The sequence below is a fragment of the Perissodus microlepis genome, chromosome 4 (assembly GCF_051167445.1).
Source record: "Perissodus microlepis isolate ML-2025 ecotype Zambia chromosome 4, ASM5116744v1, whole genome shotgun sequence".
NCBI classification, from domain to species: domain Eukaryota; kingdom Metazoa; phylum Chordata; class Actinopteri; order Cichliformes; family Cichlidae; genus Perissodus; species Perissodus microlepis.
Genome location: NC_140464.1, coordinates 5,603,431 through 5,623,029, shown reverse-complemented (window position 1 = coordinate 5,623,029; position 19,599 = coordinate 5,603,431). Strand labels below are relative to the sequence as shown.

The window sequence follows — 19,599 nt, the reverse complement described above, 5'->3', positions numbered from 1 at the left end:
AAATTTTACCTCAGTGAGTTGTGTGTGTGTGCGTGCGCTCTGTGGGTTTCTAATCAAATGCCTGTTCAATGTTTCTTTCCACACTCATTTTATACATGCAAACTGTATATTAGGTGGCTTATTTCTCAATGCAGGCTAATGTCTCGCGAAATATGGGGCAAAGAGGATGCTTGTGTGGGACAATCTAGGACACCGAGAGGTACATTTAGATATGCAGTATACAGCGTATCATTGTGCCCATGAATATCAAAAAATAATGTATCAGAACTGAATGCATTTTTTTCCAACTCCATCACTTGATAAATATTCATAAATGAAAGCTGTTTATTTTTAGGGTTTCTGGAACTCCTGTTTCCCTGTTAGTGCTTTTATTTTTAGTTATTTATCTATCTGGTTATATTCCTTTGGTTTCAGTAGGGATGTATCTGCAGCTCTGCACATTAGCTGCATGTTCTTATTTATTTATTTGTGGGAGTCAAGTGCGTTGACTCTTATAAACTACAGTCAATAAAAACTGCCAGAATATTTGGGTTAGAAGAACAAGAGGTCACAATTTTGTGCAGTTGCCTCTCTAGTGAGGAAGTTGTCATACCAAACAGCAGCATTGTATGCTCTGCGTGCAGATTTATTAATAATAAAATATAGAAAATAAACACAAGCTTGGACAGCGTAAACAAACAGTGGGAGCATTTATGGCCCCTGCAGTGTATTCTTTTATGTCTTGTGGCCATAAAAACACTTCCGTCCATCAGTTTGTCAGTCTAATACTACAAATTCTCATTGTTTTCCAGGGACATGCCCATTTGTGTAGCAACGATAACAGGAAGCTGTCAGGTTTTATTTTCATTTTCCACATCTGTTCACTTGGAATGTTTTGTAGGCCCAAAAGACCCAGAGGAGAAAGATTTACAGCTACAGAAGCTTTGGTTATGAATTTTTCTGCATAAAATATTTAAAATCATAAACCTCTACAAACAAGACTCGGTCATTTTAGTCACTGTAACAGCTCGCTCGCTCGAGGGCTCAATAAATCTAGCAAAAAGAGAAAAAATAACTCATAGACAAACAGAGCAGTTACTAAGGTTTCCTCAAGTGCTGAAGGGAGCTACAGTTTCCTCCTCCAAGGAGCTGAGAGACACACTCTTTGATAGTTGAATGAAGTCATCCGGCCTCTTGGAATACTCCAGCTGAGCCTTTGTGATGACAGAGCGATTGGTGCTTTCCACTTCTGCTCCTTGTAAAGCATGCTGTCACCGGGTTCCTGAATGCTTGACACCCTTTAAAATATGCAGTAACACTACTTTGGATTGTTTTCCAGTTGAGACCTGTCCATAGAGTTTTAGGGGGTGCTTATTTATTTCTGAGAAATTTCAGCTCTCCAGAATAGTGGCTGGCAAAAATCCAAAGAGCACCGAGGTGTCTGCATTCAGTGTGTCTGAAAATAGAAGCACAGAAAGATGGATTGTGTTTCAAACAGCGGGGCTGAGATGGCTGGCACGGCTCACTTTAAAATGTTTTATGTCCGAAAAAAACAGAATCTGTGTGAAGCTACATTTTTAACTCAAATTGGTCCAATGTCTGTATTTCAGACTGCAAACGATCTATTTAAATGAAATTTGAAAGGCAGAAGCAAGATGACTACACATTGATATCGAAGCAGTTTGCCTGGAGCAGTCATTGACAGTATGGGAGAACAGAGTGAAGACGTCAGGCTGCTTAGAGGCACCATCTTAAAACTCTTTGTTAGACATGTTCTTTGGCCAACTTCATGTTCACATGTGGTCATGACTTCCTTATTTTAGTAAGCTAAAAAAGCTTGCATGGAACAATTAAGGTTGCCACATGCAATGTTTTGTTTCTATATAGTTTTAAATGGTCTAAGCTGCTTTCCAGGGTGATTTTTTTTCATGCAAATTCACTTTTTATTAGTTTATATATTAGTTTTAACTTATATCATGAATGCCATTTGTCTGGGGAGTTCAGAATAGTATTACTTCACACCCACATGAACCCCTCTTCAGGCTTGCTGTGTTCAAATAACTGATATAATCCTATTTTCTTAAGTTTAGTAGTTAATTTATAGTTAACAAGTTGTGACAATATCACAACACTGTGATATTGCAGTATTGTGAAGGAAGGGAGGGTCCACAGAGAGAAAACGGATGGACATCGGAGGACAACAGATGGCTGAAAAAGATTAAAGAAAGAGAATATCAGCTCACCATGCTGTGCCTGTAGCCTGATGTCAGACAACGATGTAAGTGTGTTTATACTCTGACTTTTATCCCAAGCCTTTATGTGTGTGTTGACTCAGCAGTGATAAAATTAGACCATTTGAGGATAATACCTGATGGTCTCGTGGCTTTATATTCCATTTTATGTTAACTAAAGATTTTTTTGTTCCACTTTAGATGCGGATGGCACCCAAAAATTCAACAAATGTAGAAAAGTTAGTGATGCTCACAGTTTGCTGGGGAAAGACCAAGTGATTCCACACTTTACATGGCCATCCCACCCAGCAATCAAAACCTATGTCGGTGAATGGAAGCTTATCTGTTATATTCTTATCTAAAACATTGACCTCAGATGATCCAGGGGTCCATTTGAAGGTCACCTGTTGCCAAAAGCAGGACACCTTGGTGGCTTTGGGCCAACCTGGGAGATAAAGATGACCAGACCCAGACTGACACACCAATCTAATAAGAAAAGACTGGAAAAATACAAACTAGGTCAAAGAGGACTGACCTTTGGTCTTTCCATGCTGTTAGCACATGACTTGATCATGTCACTTCTTCCTTGTTATATCATGTCACTGTTTTATCTCTTTCTTTTTCAGGCTAATTTAGGTAACAGGGTTGCACGTGTGTTGTTAGACACAGCAGCAGTGCATAATGACTGTTCTTTAAAAATATGTTGATGTGAAAAAAATGTTCAAGAGACACGTGTCAACAAAATCATCAATCTTATTTTAACTAGTCTATTAGACATGCTTATCAGAAGGCTATGGCAAAGAAAAGAAAATGCTATTTTGGGCGGTTCTCATGAGCTATTTTGTATTTTAAATAACATTTTGGAATCACCTTTCCAACCACTAGGTTTACATTTTGTCCCAGGACAAGAGTAATTTACAGGACAAATGTATTATGTGTGTATTATGTACTTTGCGCAGGGATTATTCTCAATTTTCGTGGGTCGGACAGAAAATGTCCTGCAATAGTAGAATGGCTTATTGTTTGTGTTTATTACGACGTAATACAATCTAAAGCTTGGCCCTTAAATTTGTCATCTCAGTAATTAAAACTTAAAATAAATTATTTAAAGGTTAAGCAAATATAAAGTGTTTAAATAGCAAAATTTCAATCCTGAAGCATTAACCTAATGCACGGAGTTCCTCACTGTGAGCTTTAGTGTAATTAACAGTGCAGGAGGGTTTCAGGCAGGTTTTAGTGTCGCTGCTGATGAGCGCATTCTGACTGTGTACTAACAGTGTGATTGTGTGAAATGCTTTCCAGCAGCCAAATAGAGGCAGAGGCCGCTGTACAAGAAAACACTCCCCTCTGCACGTCGTAGTAAACCCAGGGTATGGATCGGCTCCGCCCATAAAAGGGTCTGACCAATCACAGAGCTTAAAACAAAGCCCTCTGGTTTGATTTGTAAAATTGACCTTGAACTAAGCGAATGGCGCAGCGCAAGGGGCGTGGCTAACAGCTAGTTCGGTTGCATTGGACGTCGCTCATCATCAACTTTTGCTACTAGACGAGCCTGTAAAAGCTAGTTAGCGGCTACAAAACACACACATTTCGTGTCTCAATCGTTCCCCGGTGTCGTGCATTTGTCCCCCTTTTAAAATTTCGGCTGGGACCCGGAGTCGTGAAGGAGCAGTAAAATTCCATAAGCGACGAGGAGACTCCATCTTCGGGGAGAGCCAGCGAGGCGGCAGAGAGCTAGCGGGCTTCGCTGCTGCTGCTAGGCTAACTTTGCCCCAGCCAGCAGAGCGAGAGCCGGAGCAGAGCGAGTGAGCGGCTTGCTGCTAAACGGTCAACCTGACGATACTTTCGTTGACTACAAAAGACTCCCAGGTAGGTTTGGGAAGCCCGCATAGGTGTGTCAAGCATGCATCGATGCGCTGGCTTTCATCAGCGCTGCGATGCAATCCCGTTACTGTAGCTGCAGGCCATAGCGCTAGCTCCCTCCGTCCCTCAGCTGATAACATATTTACCCTGCTAAGCTAATGGACTGGAAGCCCGTAGAAACACAGCCACATTCCTTTCTCACGCAACGATTTTATCTACTGTTCTTCAACATGATGCAACTCAGCAGCAGACCGGTTATATACGGAGATATCAGGGCACCGGTGAGAAATTTAATGCAGGTGTTGTGTGATGTGCAGAAATGCAAAACTCGTAGCTGATTGTGGTTTGTTGTTGTTGTTGCTGCTGCTGCTGCTGTCACAGCGTTACTTTGATGCCTGTGGTTTCAGCATGCTGATGGTGGGAGGCGATGGACGGAAGCACTAGAATGAGTGTGAAGGAGCTGTGTGAGACGGATGACCTGGCCACCCGCTTGGTGCTGGACCCTCTGCTGGGCTTCAGCACCCACAAAATGAACATCAGGTAATCTGACACACAATACAGCAATCATGGAGTCCAGTGACTACCCAGTGCTATGGTATGGCTGGCAAAGAGTGTGATCACTGCTGTTTTGCTGGCTTTTTTAAGGCTTGATTTCTTAGATTTTTGGTTGGGTGGAATAAATACGAAAGCAGAAGAAAGCAACTGATCTAAACTAATAATCCCACAATAGGGTTAAGGGGTGAATTTCATTTTATAGTGAAATATAAAAATAAATAAATGTGAGGGTGAAAGAGAAACCATAACATGAGCGCTCACGTAAGGTGTATCTGATATCCCGTACTGGTGTTTTTTGTGCAACATCAAAATAATATTGGTCCAGTTTTAGCTTTGCACCTGACCAGTCACATTGTTGTGATGTCATAGCTTTGCAACTTGAGAAAAAAAAGACTGTTATAATGATGTTATGATGATGTAGGAACAAAACCCCACATGTGGATATCAGATTGCGCTCCATTTAAACAGTTCATTAATATTTCTTTATGTCAACAGCCAATTGTGTTGCGTTACATCAGTTTTGTGCTGGGAAAATGTTAAAAAAAAAATTTAACAAAGAGCTGAAAAGACTTTAAAGCATGTCAGTTATTATTTATAATGTCAGTGTTTGTTTCCCCAACACAAAGGGGGAATTAATAACAATAAAGAAATATTATTAACAGAAAAACAATATTGACTCAAACTGTTATTTAAACGCTCAAGCAGCCGAGCTATTTTAGCGTCTGAAATGACAAAGCGGGGTCATGACTCATACTTTATACAGGAATAGAGCAATAATGGGTCTGCTTGTGGTTATCATACTGTTTCCTTTACATGTAGCAGATCTTGTTAAATCCACCAATGCCTTTACTTATGTGTGTCCATATTGTTGTGTAATAAATAGTAACATTAGCTGAACCGGTGACGCCTTCATCAACAGCAACTTACAGTGAAGTTTTCCTAATCAGGCTTTTTCTTCAGCCTTTGTTACTTTCAGGCTTCTGTTTAAAACAAAATCTTAACACGTATGTTGTTTTGATGTGTGTGGGTTTGCGCAGAAACATTCAAATTATTTATGTTACATTTGCCAACTAATTTCTGTCAGTTGAGCTGTTTTACTTCAGGTGTTCAAGTGTCTGCCTCAAGGCTTCTGCAGCAGTAAATGGTGCTGCTCTAGTTCTGTTAGTCATGGTTGACTGCAGACCATTACAATGTCGTGATTAGAAGTGGAAAATAAAATGAGAGCCTGTAATTTTATAAAAATACATACATTTCCAGGGTCATAAATGACTCTGTATAACTTTCCATTATCCTCCCAACACCAGTCGGCTAATTCATGTTATTTGAAAGGTGGGGGGAAAAAAAGCTTTACATTTTGTTAAAGTAAATTGGAAATGTTTTTATCATTAGACATATCACTACAGCACACAGAAATGTGCAGTTTGAGTTCTAAATTAACTTTCTTTGGGCACTTGAAGGTTAATCATCAGTCCAGAATTTCGCAATCCATGCATTCCTATTAAAGCGGCCCCTGAGCTCTATAAAACTTTAAGAACACCAGGTGCTTCTGATTATGCTTTAATGCAGTGACACTTCAGGCCAACTGCAAAACCTGGATGTTCAGTGAAAGTTAATATGTAATAACGATGAGTGGCCGAATAAAAGCTCACACCTCAGCAGTCATTAGAGAAAGTCATTAAAAAGAAAAACCTGAATTTTACTTTAATGAAGGTGTACGCAGCAGCATCAGTAAACTGCTGTTCATTTTCCTGGGAAGAAAAACAAGATTTTTCATGAGTAGTTTGACAATCGCTTCTTTTAAAGCAGTTTTAATGAATGAGTTTGTTAGGTGTTTGTAAAATTCTGGGTGGTGTTTTTCCTGCATGAAATGTATTTAAATCCACTTTAAAATGAATAATTGAAAATAATATAAGAACAGAAAAATGCATAGGCTTTTATTAAATAAGGTAACGTAAACTCTTTGCCTTTACATCCTGACCAGTCATACTTATGGGTGCAGCGACCTCCCAGAGGGCCGTGGAAAAACCCTGTGTGCACCTGTTGTGCATGTTTTGGTGCATCCGTATTAAATACAGAAGTGAAGGAAGGTTAGATTTCTGAGAAAGATGCACAGATATTTATTAATTGTTATTGTAGCTTATAAGAACAGAACTGTGGAACATTTAGTCCAAATATTTTTAACTGTGAGCTGATTTGGGTGTTTTTTGTGTGATTTTTTTTTTTTTTTTTCATAATCAAAACATAATTGAGTTTCTAAAGTGTTTGAAGCCAATAACATAAGTGCCACCTGATTTTTCTTTTTTTAGAGTTGATGGTTCAAAAATATATTTGGATGCTATATCTAAAATTCAGTGTTAAAAGGAAGCTTCTTAGACTCGGTGCCATTTCTAGTCTTCTTATATCTGTCCCTCTCTCTTTGTGCAGCCCCCCACCAGAGATCCGACGTTGGGGTAACCTCAAAGAGACGCTTTTGCGGTTTCAGCGTACGCACGACTTCAACGCTACGTTTGAGGCTCTAACGGTGGGCGAGCTGGCTGGTGACTACTTTAATGCTTTGGGGAGCCATCGACAGGAGCTGCTGAGACAACATGTATGCATAAAACAAAAATGTTTGTTATCATTTGACTTTATTGTCTATGTTCGGCGTGTATGTGTTTATCACCGATACTTGGATTTGTCACTCGAGTGTAACATCACAATCAAAGACCTGTGTGTGATGTTTGCAGGTTTATCGCTACCTCAGTGCCTTCCTGTTGGATAGCGGTGTCAAGATAGAGTCCTGTGACAGATACTCCTCAGAGACCAACGGAGCCAAGATAACCTCAACTAGGCACTGGTATTCACACGCAGCAGCGTCACGAGCTGCCACTGCAGCAGCACTGCATCCTGTACGGTGTTGTTTTTTACAACTGAAAATGTGATGCCTGAATTGTTTCTCGGCAGGTTTGTAGGAGAGCGGGTGGAGGTCCTGCTGGGCTGCATAGCAGAGCTGAGTCCTGCTGACAGTGCCGTGCTGAGGGCGGGAGTCAATGACTTCAGCGTAATGTATTCCACACGCAAACGCTGCGCTCAGCTCTGGCTCGGGCCTGCAGCTTTCATTAACCATGGTGAGTGTGTTTACCTTCGAGACTAGTGGTTGTACACATATATATGCATCTTAATGGAAATCTAGGCCATGCCTTCAGTATTACACTGTAGTTACTCTTAAAGTGGGCCTACTGTGTTTCTCTCTATATATGTGCTGTTACAGTGATTGATACTGATTTACATTGAGCATGCCAGAGTTTCAGATAGTGTGCAAGCAGTCCTTTTAAAATTCAGAGATCTCAAATAGGATTTCAGGTTCAGATCATTTCACTTTGATTTATTATGATGATGGTTTGGAGAAATTAACTTCAATAGAAAGGCAAGTTTCTTTCCTTTTTTTTTTTTTTAAAAAAAAAAGAGAATTTAAATGCTTTTTTTGTGTATTTTTTTTAGTCTATGTTTAAAAATGTGTTTTAAAAGTTCTCCATGGTGACCAAATTAACTGATTATGATTTTAGCTGTCATTGAGCAACCCTTTATTTAAAGTTTGATTGTAATCATTGCTCAAATTTGAAATGCTGAGGCTGGTGTGCGTACAGTTAACTCTGTGGGCCGAAAGCTGAGGCTTCAGGCTGCTCTGAATGCTCTGTTTCAGATACGTTTCTGCTCTTTGCTTCTGTTACGATAAAAACAGGGAATATCTTGATCTTCGTGCTTGCGATGAGCAGCCAATCAGAAGATGTTGGCTTAAAAAGAGGAAAATGGAAACTAAAACAGAAGAGGAACTGAGGGGCTTTACCAAAGCTTAATAATAGATTAATAAATATGAATAATTATGAATAAAAATAAATAAATAAATCATGCAAACCTGTGCTAAATATGGAGCTGGAAATGAGCATAATAGGCCCACTTTCGGTTCCTTACTCAAGCTGATGAATGTATATAATTCATAGAGTGCACCAGGGTGCACCAAAACAGATTTATCCTGAACTCGGTTTGCACTGCAGTGACGCAGGGATAGCGGTCAATGTTTTGCACCCATGTCTGTGTCCTCATCATAATTATAGTGAGAAATTATAGGTTTCCTCATATGATTTATTGACTTTCTAGTTACAAGAGCGAGAAAATCATGTTAGCAGATGACATGTTGGTGCACAGTAATAAAGATTCAGGAGGTCTTTCATACCTCATGCAATAACTCTTTATTACACAAAACATCTGTCTAGCAGAGAGTAAATTGTCTGAGTTTATTTCGGCCCTGTGTTGTCTCAACACTTCACATCCTGTTACAGTGAACCACTTTAATGTGACATGACATATGCTGTGCTTGTTTTCACTGCTGTTTCTTTTTGCTCTATTGAATTTGAACTCTTTTACTTTTCAAGCCACTTTGTCATATTATATTATATCAAGCTTTTTTTTAAGCATCTGATTGTATTTCATTTAGATTTAGAGCTTTTCTTTTGCATGTTGTTTGTTTTTTGAACCTTGTTGAGCTTTTTTGTTTTGTCACATTTTATTTGTGTTGATATATTTTGTATTTGAGGTGTTCTGTTTAATGTTTCAGCTCCATATTTTAAAGAAAACAAAGCATATCTTATCCTAACTGCAATTATGCCAAAGGCCTAGTGAAAACTGGGTCATTTTTTCCATCAGAGGGCTATCTCTTTATTTCTTTTGTGAAAATAAATCCAATCTAAACCAGAAGATTAGCAAAATGTTGAGTTTTTCATTCACTGGTGTGATTTTATTAGTGACCTTATTTATCTTTCTTTTTCTTTGTCCCTTTGCACTGAAGACTGCAAGCCAAACTGCAAGGTAATCTGCAATAATAATTCACTAAAACACTTCAAGTTGAAATTATAACATGTTATTTTCATGCTAAATGTTTTATTTTAAGTGCAGATTTAGACCTGCCTTCTGCCTCCTGACTGCTTTGTTGTTGTTGTTTCCCACGGGCCATCCAACCTTTGTCTTTGTCTGTCTTTTTTTTTTCTCCTTCTTTTTCACCCACCCAGTTCGTCCCCGGTGAGAAGAATATCGCTTGTGTTGAGGTGATTCGACCCATAGCACCTGGGGAAGAGATCACGTGTTACTATGGAGCCAGCTTTTTTGGTGAAGGCAATGAAATGTGTGAATGCTGCACCTGTGAGAGGTACGTCCATTATCTGATCAGACGTGGTCTTTATCAAAGTCTTTTTTCTCAACAGATTTTATTCATCTAAGAGATGAAAACTCTGAACTTTTAATCTTTTTTTTAACTCTTCTTTAGGAATGGGGAGGGTCACTTCAAGCACAGAGGGAAACAGCCTGAAATCGAGGAAACAAAGGACCCCGTGGGCCAAAAGTACCGTCTGAGAGAGCGATATCTTCGTCATCACAGAGAGAGAGGTCACTTTTCTACAAGGCCAATAACACCAGGAATACACTCGGGAATCTTTAAAGGTAACCAGTTTGAGATTTTCCTACTTAAAGAGCTTTTGGGCTTTCCCCAAAGCACAATCAGAGGGATTGTACATAAAGGGAAAATCCATAGATTTTTATTGAGTAAGGTAACACAATACCTAAACTATATGCAGTCCTGTCGTGCTCAAGGCCACTCAGGAAAAACCCTGATGTTAGTGTGAAAACACACAAATAAACAGAGTTTTTGCCTAATTTTTTTTATTAAATCCTATCCAGTTTTATTTATATAGCTCCAAATCACAGATACAGTTGCTTCGAGGTCCTTTATATTGTAAAGTAAAGACTACATTAATACAAGCCCCGCAATAATACCTGGTACAGTTTAAATTCTGCCGTGACTGCATTGTTCAGATTAAAATTATTGCTCTGTTTAAAGTATATGCACATTTTCAGCTTTTGCATATTAAAACTGCAAAGCTGTCACGATATACATTATACGTATTGTAAAAATCTACATGGGGGACAGAAATCTGGTTTATAATCAGCGAGTTGACTTTTATACCACTTTAAAACTTGGATCATCTGCTGCTGAGAAGTCATCTAAGCAAGTGGTTACCTGTTAATGAAAAACTTTATCCTACTATTTGTGTCCAGATGAGAGTGTGGAACAGTGGCAGTGCAATTATCCATAACCTGTAAAATATTATGCCTTAAAAAGGGTCTACTATTAAATATTTGTGCAGCTACCACATGACATATATAATATAAAATCTCCAAACTTGTTTACTTATTCTACTAAATAAATAAACTAAATAAATCCAGATGTTTTAATATCCTTTTGTTCTTATCTGTTTGCTTTAGGTAGCATACGCATGCTTATGCAATCATATAAATAAAGGATTTATTATGTGGGGTTTAGAATAATTAGATGGGATCTTCCTCGGGGACAGCCAACATAAACATTGTGAGGGACCACTCACAAATGGATCCTCATTAAAATATTTATATTTATCAAAAGTTATTCAATAATCTGTGTCGATGATTAATAACAATGGAGCTTTAGTTGTGATTAGACTCGGATTTTAAGAGGATTTTAATTCAAATGACAATTTTGGCTTCCAGCAATCATGAAAAAATAGTAGTCAGGATGAACTTACTAAATTACTTTTCATCATTCATTTTTGCTACAAAGCTCTCATTTTTTTCTTGTCGTATGAATCAAGTTCAACCTTTTCAAAGCTCAACCTCACCCAGTTTAGTTGAGCTCTACCCAAGATGTCTGAAAGTGAGCCCTTGCTCAATGAAATCTGCCTAGGAGGAGTAAATGTAATGAAAGTTTTTTCCTGCAGCTCTGAGGGCCTCTCACTTGATCTTCTTTTGCAGACCTTTCTCATGGGAGTCTGTGGGCAGGCAAAGAGTGGCGGTTATTCTTGTGTAACGGGCTTTATAGTCAAGAAAACAATCCCTTAAACTGGTCCCCTACCAAAGGACAACAACCCTAACCCGCCTCTTTTCTCAGTTTATATTATCTATTTTTCCTTTAAAGAACTTCTAGGGAACCACTGTTTGTTGTTTGGTTTTTTTAGGTTTGTTCAAGCATTTATTTAAATCGGGGATCTCAAACTAATTTTATACAAAGGGCCACAAACATAAGCCACCAGTGCATACAGAGAGGTTTAACTACACATTGAATAATAAAGTGCAGTTCCAACAGTATTTCCACATGCTATAGAAATGCTTATGTAGTAAACGAAAGAAATCGTTCAGCTTTGGGGTTAAATTTTAAGAAATAAATGTGTAAAATTACAAAAGAAATTCTGGTAGCTCATTGCCTAGAGTGTCCTGTAATTATAAAACACACAGCTTCTGTTCACAGAAAATATTCTTTTGTACGTGGACCTATTGTAAGTAGTGAGAAACAGGAACGGTTTTTGTTATGCGATTGTTTATCTATTACTTAATTACTGTTGTGGAGTATGATTGGCCACAGGGAGGTCTTTATCAGCAGAAAAAGCTGTAAAACACATTTAAGTCCAACAATTCATGCCCTTCACATTTTCCAAAGCTATCCAGTGAGTGTATTGGAGTCTTTGTTGTGGGGATTCTGGTGCCCGGACCTTACGTTTAACATCCATTATTAACTGAAAAATGTAATTTTACCTCCTGTTAGAAACAAACTGTTATGTGTTCCACTGTTTCAGAGTAAACATGCTTTGTTTCCTCCTTCTTTTTTTTTTTTTTAAAAAAGAAAATGCTACAACTTCTTGATGCATTTTGCAGTTGTTGTCTTCACAAGTTTGATTTACACTATAGGCCAGACTCTGCACATGAAGTTGTTCACGGGGCAGAAAAGCAGAACAATGGGTTTTGTGTAGAAACCAAAAAGTTAATTTGCTTCTTTGTTGCTGTCTCTCTTTCAAAGCCATCCCCTCAAGGAACTCATTCACTCAGCAGATGAGGAGAAATGCCTTGAAGAACAGAAAACTGAGTCAGACAAAGAAGTGGAGACAGGAGAAGCAAAGACGATCAGGAAAGCACCCACTAAAGTCCTCCTCTACAGCCAAACAGCGGCGAACGGTTCCGCTTTTATCCCAGGTTACACTAAAGGACCTTAGAGTCAGAGTGCGGCGCCACTCTTTGGATTTTTTACTCAATTGTAAGGATCCAAAAAGCAAAGAAAGGGCACTGCTGCTGCAACTCGAGGAAGTGAGGCCACAAGATAACAGGCCAAGGGGACTGAACATGACTGGGGAAGAAAGCAACAGCAGTGCGGTGAACTTGAAGCCCTTTACTCTGAATTCCTCCATTTCAACATGTCAGAAAAGCAGATCTGCGGTAAGAGGCGCAGGCCTTAATGGGAGGTTTGCAAAAGTGGTGGGCAGGAAGCCCGTTCACATGAGGACCTCTTCAAGAACAAAAAGCAGTGTTCGCACCACGCTCGCACACCAGACGAAGTCCAGTAACACAACTAACACTACAACTGTTTGTCACCCAGATGAGGGCGACAAAATCTGCAGTGCAATAAAACAAGAGAATGTCGAAACTGCAATCACAGAAAGTCAAAACGGCGCGTGCGGCAGCGGCGCCGTCGAAACCAGCGTCATCACCACGGCTCAAAATCCTGCTGCCGAGCAAACTGAGCGCAAGACTATCAGAGCTTTATCCACGAGTAACACGGATGGATTGAAGAACACTGGAGACAATCCGCTAATATCTCTGAAGCAATATCTTACAGTCAATCTAACGAGGTTATCGGTGTCACAAAGTTTGGAAGTTGGAGAAAGCTGTGAAGACAGGAAAGTAAGGGTGGAGGTTAGAGGAAGGAGGATGCAGAGCCAGCGCCCAGGCCCAGCAACAGAAAAACGAGCATCCAGATTTCAGCAGAGGCAGGCGAGAAGTTCAGAGGTCTGCACAGCTGACGGTAACAGAGGGGTGAGGGAAATGTTTCTCAAGTCTCCAGATCAAACCAGTGTAAGGAAACAGCATTCGAGCGAGAGCACGGGCGACTTATCCCACAGCGAGAAAAAGAGAAGCGAGAAATTTAGTGAAATACAAACGGCTTCGGTAGATGACAAAGATTTTATAACAAATGAACAGAAGGATTTTTTAAAAGGCAAAACAGAAGGGCAGAAAGACAGTAAAAATAACAGAAACCTAGAAGAAGTGAAAAGGTCTGATTGCAAAATGGTTTCCAGCAAATGTCAAAATAATGTCCAGGATGTTAAAAATACAGCCAAGGGGGTTTGCACGCAGGAGGGATCAGGACAAATGAGTTTGAGTACGCAGCCAGTAAGTAGGCATGAAGATGATATTGTTATAAAACAGGCAAAGGTTCTGCTATCTGATATTTTAAGAAAAGATAAATCATTAATAGATGGGAGATTAAAGGGAGGTAATGTGGGACGACGGTTTTCTACCTGGGCCTCCAAGGAGAGTGCCGAGGAGGAATCAGAACAAACTGAAATAAATGGAGGCAGGTTCCGGCGTTCATTGCAGAGGAGGATTATTAGAAGACGAAAGATAAGGCCCAGAGCAGTGAAAAGAAAAGCAGAAGATAAGCCAAGCACCAAGGGACACTTAAGCAAAGACATTACAGCTACAGTTAAGACGGAGTTGAGTCAGGAGAGTTTGGAGCCTAAGTTGCCGCAGAGGCACAATGACCCACCGGCCACCTGCCTCAACCCACTACCTCACAAGTCACTGATTTCGGCTAAAACCACGACTAATCCAGACACCAATGCACAAGTGCACGCGCAGTCCAATATACCTCTGAAGAAACGTACATTTCGCAGTTCAGCACTAGATTCTGAACAAAGTCTAAACTCTGCCTTAGATCAGGTTTCTAAAAATGTTACAGAGTTGAAATCGTCTGCAGTGCTGAGGCAGGACCTCGCCCCGTCTTCAGGGGAGAGTAGCAAAGTGAAAAGAGAGAATAAAGTCAGAGTCAGGAGGACAGAAATGCAGCGGTTAGCCCCCAGAAGACACTCCTCTTTTAACAGGGTCCTTCGCTCGAGACCTGCTGAAGCTCAGCGTGGTCATTTAATGAGGAACGCTCGAAAGTGTAAATTAGAGAGGCTGGATGAGGATGACGCCGGTAAAGCACAGACACTAGAGAGCGAGCGTGCTGAGGATGTAGCTGAAAGTCCGACTTCAGATGAATTTCAAAGTAGAAATCAGGGGAAATTGATGACCCTGGAACAAAGTGGTTTGGAAGACATAAAGCCAGACTTTTTTAAAATTCGGCTTAAGAGGAGAAGAGGGAAAGTATGGGAGATGCAAAGTGCAGGGTTGGAAAACATGGCATTAAAAGCAGAAAAGGGAGATGAGTTGGTGGCATTCGATCCTTTTAAAGCTATTATGGACTCGGTGTCAATTTTAAACATGGAGATGGAGGCAGCTCAGGCTCACGTGCAGGCTAGTAAGAAGTCAAAGAGCAGATTGCATCGTTTGAAAAAAAGAGGAGAGAAGTTGCAAGCTATAAATTTCTACACTGGTGCAAAATCAGACAAGGACCTTGAAAATGACCGGGAAAACGTCTGTGGGCCCGATGTGTCTGCCAGCAACGAAGTACAACTCAAAGAGAAAATCGATAAGGACCCCGTGGTTGGAGTCAAGCAGCTGCTAGAAAAAACAGAGAGTCAGAAAAATGTCAGCACAGCCCTGTCAGCGGCAGCGCTGGAAACAAAAATCGAAGAAGGTTTTTTAAAGAGTTCCTGCTTGTTTGAAAGTGGGTCACAAAAAAAGCAAGAGCCGGAACTGGACATAAACGGCTGTCCATTACCGGTAATTAAACTGCGTAGGAAGATGGAGGATATTTGGGAGGTGGATAGTAAAGAGGAGCTCATGCAGCCCGATTTAAAAGTAGAGACCATTATTAAGACAGAGATGAAGGGTCACGTTTTAGGTAAACAAAAAGGACTTTCAGATTGTTGCAAGCTCAAAGAAGAGTGCCCATCTTCGGAGAGACCGAACAACAGCTCTCTGAAAACCGAACCGCCACCATTTTCTTTGTCCCTATCACCGCTGTCGCTGTCCTCGCCCCTCAACGACAATAAAACCGAAGTTATATCCGTAGCTGCAGACAGAATCACTGAAAGGCCAGAGATGATCAGCGGAGGAAGGAAACAGAGGCACAAAATGGACAGAACACACAAGTGTGGGCCTGTCGAAACACCCACCACTTGCCTTAGTCACACTCTTCAGCAAATTGATAACAGTCTCTCTCGGCTTTCCGAGGGCTTGTGTTCATCTCAGACTTTGGAAAAGCCCACAGCCTCTTCTAATTCTGTCATCCAACCCCCGTCCCAGTCTCCTCCGTTTGCAACAGCAGATAACATGCTTACCAGCGAGCCCAGCTTCACAAACTGCTGTGATGACATTCTTGACTTTCAGTGTCTCAACTTTGAGGGCTATTACCAGCCACAGAACATGCTTCCATCTTCCCCATCAGATCTGTGTTCCCTGGATCCTCCTACAGATCCTTTCAGCAGTCCCCTCTCTCACAGCCCTACCGACACATGGACCACGGAAACGCCATACCTTGGCCCTCCCAGTCCTGGAAATAACTTTACCAGTGAGGATTTGCAGTTTTTTCCAGGCCTAATGCCTTCCAAAAGTGACTCAGTTCCTCTGGAATGTGAAGCAAAGGATACCTCCAAAGACAGAAACCCACCCAACACCAGTTTCAGTTATTCAGCTCTGGGCAACCCTGACTTGGCGGCTAAAGATCGAATTATAAGTAAAAATCCGGGAATGAGGTTTTCCAAAGAAGACTTAAAAAATCAGTCTTTCATGGCACCCAGTAAGCCCCGTTTTATGGGTGCGTCATCGTCTTCGGTTACAACTCAAAGCCCTGTTACTTTACCCCACCTTGCCATGAACATAAAGCCAAGCACCAGCCAATCAAAAACCCAGGCTAACCTCAAAACCCAGGGTCCCTTCCATCGTATGACCATTCCCAATAAATCCCAGTCGTTTTCCAGCAATCAGCCAAACGCAGTTAGAGCAGTGTCCCAGAGCTGCTTAACAAAGCCCGTACAGTCGTCTCAAATGTCTAACAAATTCCTCTCTCCTCAGCTCTTCACTGTGAAAAATCCCAACCCTCCCGACAATCCATTCAACTTTCCTGAGAAAACCTCTACAGTTATTCACAGGGTGCTCAAGTTTCAGGGGGGCAACCAGAGTCAGAACTTGTACAGCGCACCTTGCAAAGACACCACGGCTGCCGGCAGCCCGACCGTCTCGTCCAGAATGCTAGGTGCAAAATCAGGTGCTATGGAGAAAACCCAGCAGAGTCCAAAGTTCTGCTTTAGTGCAGACAGTCATCAGAAAGGCAACTTGTCTGTTCAGGGGTTCGAAAAGGACGTTCACCTCGCTTCCTCCAACAGGTCCAACATTCATTTCAATAAACCCAACTCCTCAATTTCTCATTCTTATAGTAAAGCTAAGATGTCATCAGACAAACATGAAAGTGCCGAAGCCAACATGGCATACAAAAACTTTTCTATCTTGCCAAGGCAGTTCTACTTTCCTAGCAAAATGTCCGACAGTTATTCATCACCACACGAGAAAAGCATGAAACATGATAAATCCACTACGCCGACCTCAGACAAACACCAGCCGTGTTACACTCAGCAAGACCCCTTTGATTTCAGTTTTGGCACTTCTCTTTCGCCCATGTCTCAGCACAACAGCCCCCAAGTGGTTCACAATACACCACCTGCTACACCAGCACCAGCAAACAAGTCCTCAGCCCCCTCAGCCTCGTTCCCTTACGGCTATCAAGGTCCTCCTTACGTACTAAACTTCAGTGGAGACCATTCTTTGACCCTGGGTCTCAGGGATGGTGCTGAAGGCTACCCAGGACTGGGCTCAACAAACTACACCTACCACTGCCTGATGGAGCCTTCGGGCACACAGGGGCGGCTGGTCGTCGAGCCCTGTGGACCCCAGCTCTCTAACCCAGCTTCTCTGGCTGGATTTTCAGGGCTCAAAGGTCATGACGAGCACTGCAGGAAGGATATGCAGCAGCAGTGCCACGCTGGGGATCACCAAGGCACATCACACTATGGACCTGTTACAACATCTCACTCCATGGGTGCCACAAAACCCAAGAGGGTGAGGTTAGTGGTGACAGACGGCACAGTGGACTTAGATCTTCAGTACTCGGACTGAATTAGTCTCCCAATCCCAGAATACAATTGGGAATATATCGTGTCTGTTGCACACACAGATGCGCAAAAACAGTTTTGTAAGAAAAAAAAAGAGCTTTTAAAACTATCTGACTGACATTTTTTCAAAATAATAATTTTAATTGACTGATAATGCTAACATGTACAGGGTTTTATGTAAAGCAAAATTACGAGTGTTTTAATTGCTGTCCGATTTTTTTTTTTTCTCAAATAGTATGTCCACTAAAATTTCCTTAGATTACCAAATTTCCAGTGTATAAATAAAACAAAGCATTAAATATATTTGTGTCTCTGAGGCCCTGTAAACATTTAAAGCCCTCTTCGTGTACTGTAACATAGATGTATGCATTTTTCTACACCCCGTAAGGCAGTAGAGGCAGGAGCCACCGTCACCGGTTGCTGGTACTTGTATTGGTGATTTTAAAAAGGCAGCTTTGTGCCTCAGTCTTTGATATGTTCTTGTGACTTTTTGAAGTACCCATTGAAACACCCTCTACCCTCAATTTTATACTCACAGTAAGCTTTTCTCACTTGGTGTGTGTTTGTGCGTGCGTGTGGGTGTATGTGTGTGTGTGCATGCATTTGACAGGCAGACCTGCAGGTGTCGAGGGATCAAAGTGTAAGGTGTGTGTCGCCGCACCCGATCACGCGACTGTTGCTTTGCCAGGTTTAGGTAGAATCGTTAGCGCGTGAACGAAAGGCTCGTGCATGATCAGTGTACAGTTAGCGACTTCATCGTAGGACAGTTTTACTGGGTGACGACGGGTTTCATCAGTGTCCCAGTGTGGACGAGTGACTGAGTGAGGAACTGCGATTTGGTTTTTTCTTGCTAAATGAATCGACATCTCTAACAAGGCTTCATCCAGGTGGCAGACTAAGTGACAATCTTCTCACTTTTGTCCTTTATTTGGTCTCTTTTTCGAAGAAGGAACTGAAGGAAACAATGCCGCAGCAGTTACTAATATTCTGTCGTTGCTGATGGAGCTACGCATCCGTAGGTGTTCATATTGTAACCACAGTTATTTGCTGTTGTTGGAGTCACGTTGTGTCATTACTGTATGTTTTACATCAGTGAGTGGGAGCATTCAGTGTGACTGCACAGCCTTACATTACTACCATCAAAATGTACTGTCTTGATATGGAAAGGCCAATTATTTATTTTAATATCCTCATTCTTGAAAAGGTGCTTTAATGTAATTTATATTTCACATTGATTGTTCAAGCTATTAAATGTTTGTATTATTTAATGGGACAAAATACTGAGCTGAATATTTACACTGAGTATTTAAATTCAAAGCTTTTCACATCTTATCCAGTTTTTCAGTTGTTACAGGTGAAATGTTCTCTCTTTCTTATTGGCAGTTAGTCTCATTGAAAGTCTGCTGTAGAAAATGTACAAATGTAGCCTATATCATTAAAGACACTTAATTCTTTTTTGGTATTTTCTTTTTTTTACTGCTTCTTGTATTTTTTTGTTGAACAGCAGTGGGAAAACGAGCAGAAACTACAATCTGCTCCAGCTGGCTGATTCTCAACATTAAATGGGTCTTTTTCATTTTCCCTTAGATGCACGCACCTTCCAACTTCAAAAAGGGTTCCCAAGCAGTTTTAAACATCCCGTGTGTGTCCTTTAATGTGTTTATATGAAAGCTAATCTGTTCCAGAGTATAATTTGCTCTGTTAGTTTATTTTAATCCCTTTACAGTGGGAAAAAAAAATGGGGAAAGCACAAACTATATATAAAAATGGACGTAGCCATCACAATGTGACCCTGTAGTTTCCGAGTGCTGCATTTTGAAGGCTCAGTGTTAGCGTTTTACCCACATCCATGTTGGTATTTTGGAGCT

General features: G+C 40.9%; 1 protein-coding gene across 1 annotated transcript; it reads left to right on the top strand.

Annotated features, from left to right (window-relative positions):
- The first annotated feature begins 3,700 nt into the window (after nucleotides 1–3,700).
- kmt5c (lysine methyltransferase 5C) lies at nucleotides 3,701–19,185 on the top strand. Its single transcript, XM_084925224.1, has 9 exons — nucleotides 3,701–4,079; nucleotides 4,481–4,613; nucleotides 7,053–7,218; nucleotides 7,355–7,464; nucleotides 7,572–7,735; nucleotides 9,454–9,473; nucleotides 9,674–9,810; nucleotides 9,928–10,100; nucleotides 12,484–19,185. Exons 2-9 carry the CDS (start codon nucleotides 4,501–4,503, stop codon nucleotides 17,733–17,735), a joined length of 6,135 nt encoding a protein of 2,044 aa, XP_084781350.1. The 5' UTR covers nucleotides 3,701–4,079; nucleotides 4,481–4,500; the 3' UTR covers nucleotides 17,736–19,185.
- The last annotated feature ends 414 nt before the right edge of the window (nucleotides 19,186–19,599 follow it).

Excerpts from the sequence above, each read along its gene's own strand:
- kmt5c (XM_084925224.1), top strand. The coding sequence starts at position 4,501 with ATGGACGGAAGCACTAGAATGAGTGTGAAGGAGCTGTGTGAGACGGAT. Across the intron at positions 9,474-9,673 it reads ACTGCAAGCCAAACTGCAAG|TTCGTCCCCGGTGAGAAGAA; the intron begins GTAATCTGCAAT and ends TCACCCACCCAG. Across the intron at positions 10,101-12,483 it reads ACACTCGGGAATCTTTAAAG|CCATCCCCTCAAGGAACTCA; the intron begins GTAACCAGTTTG and ends TCTCTTTCAAAG.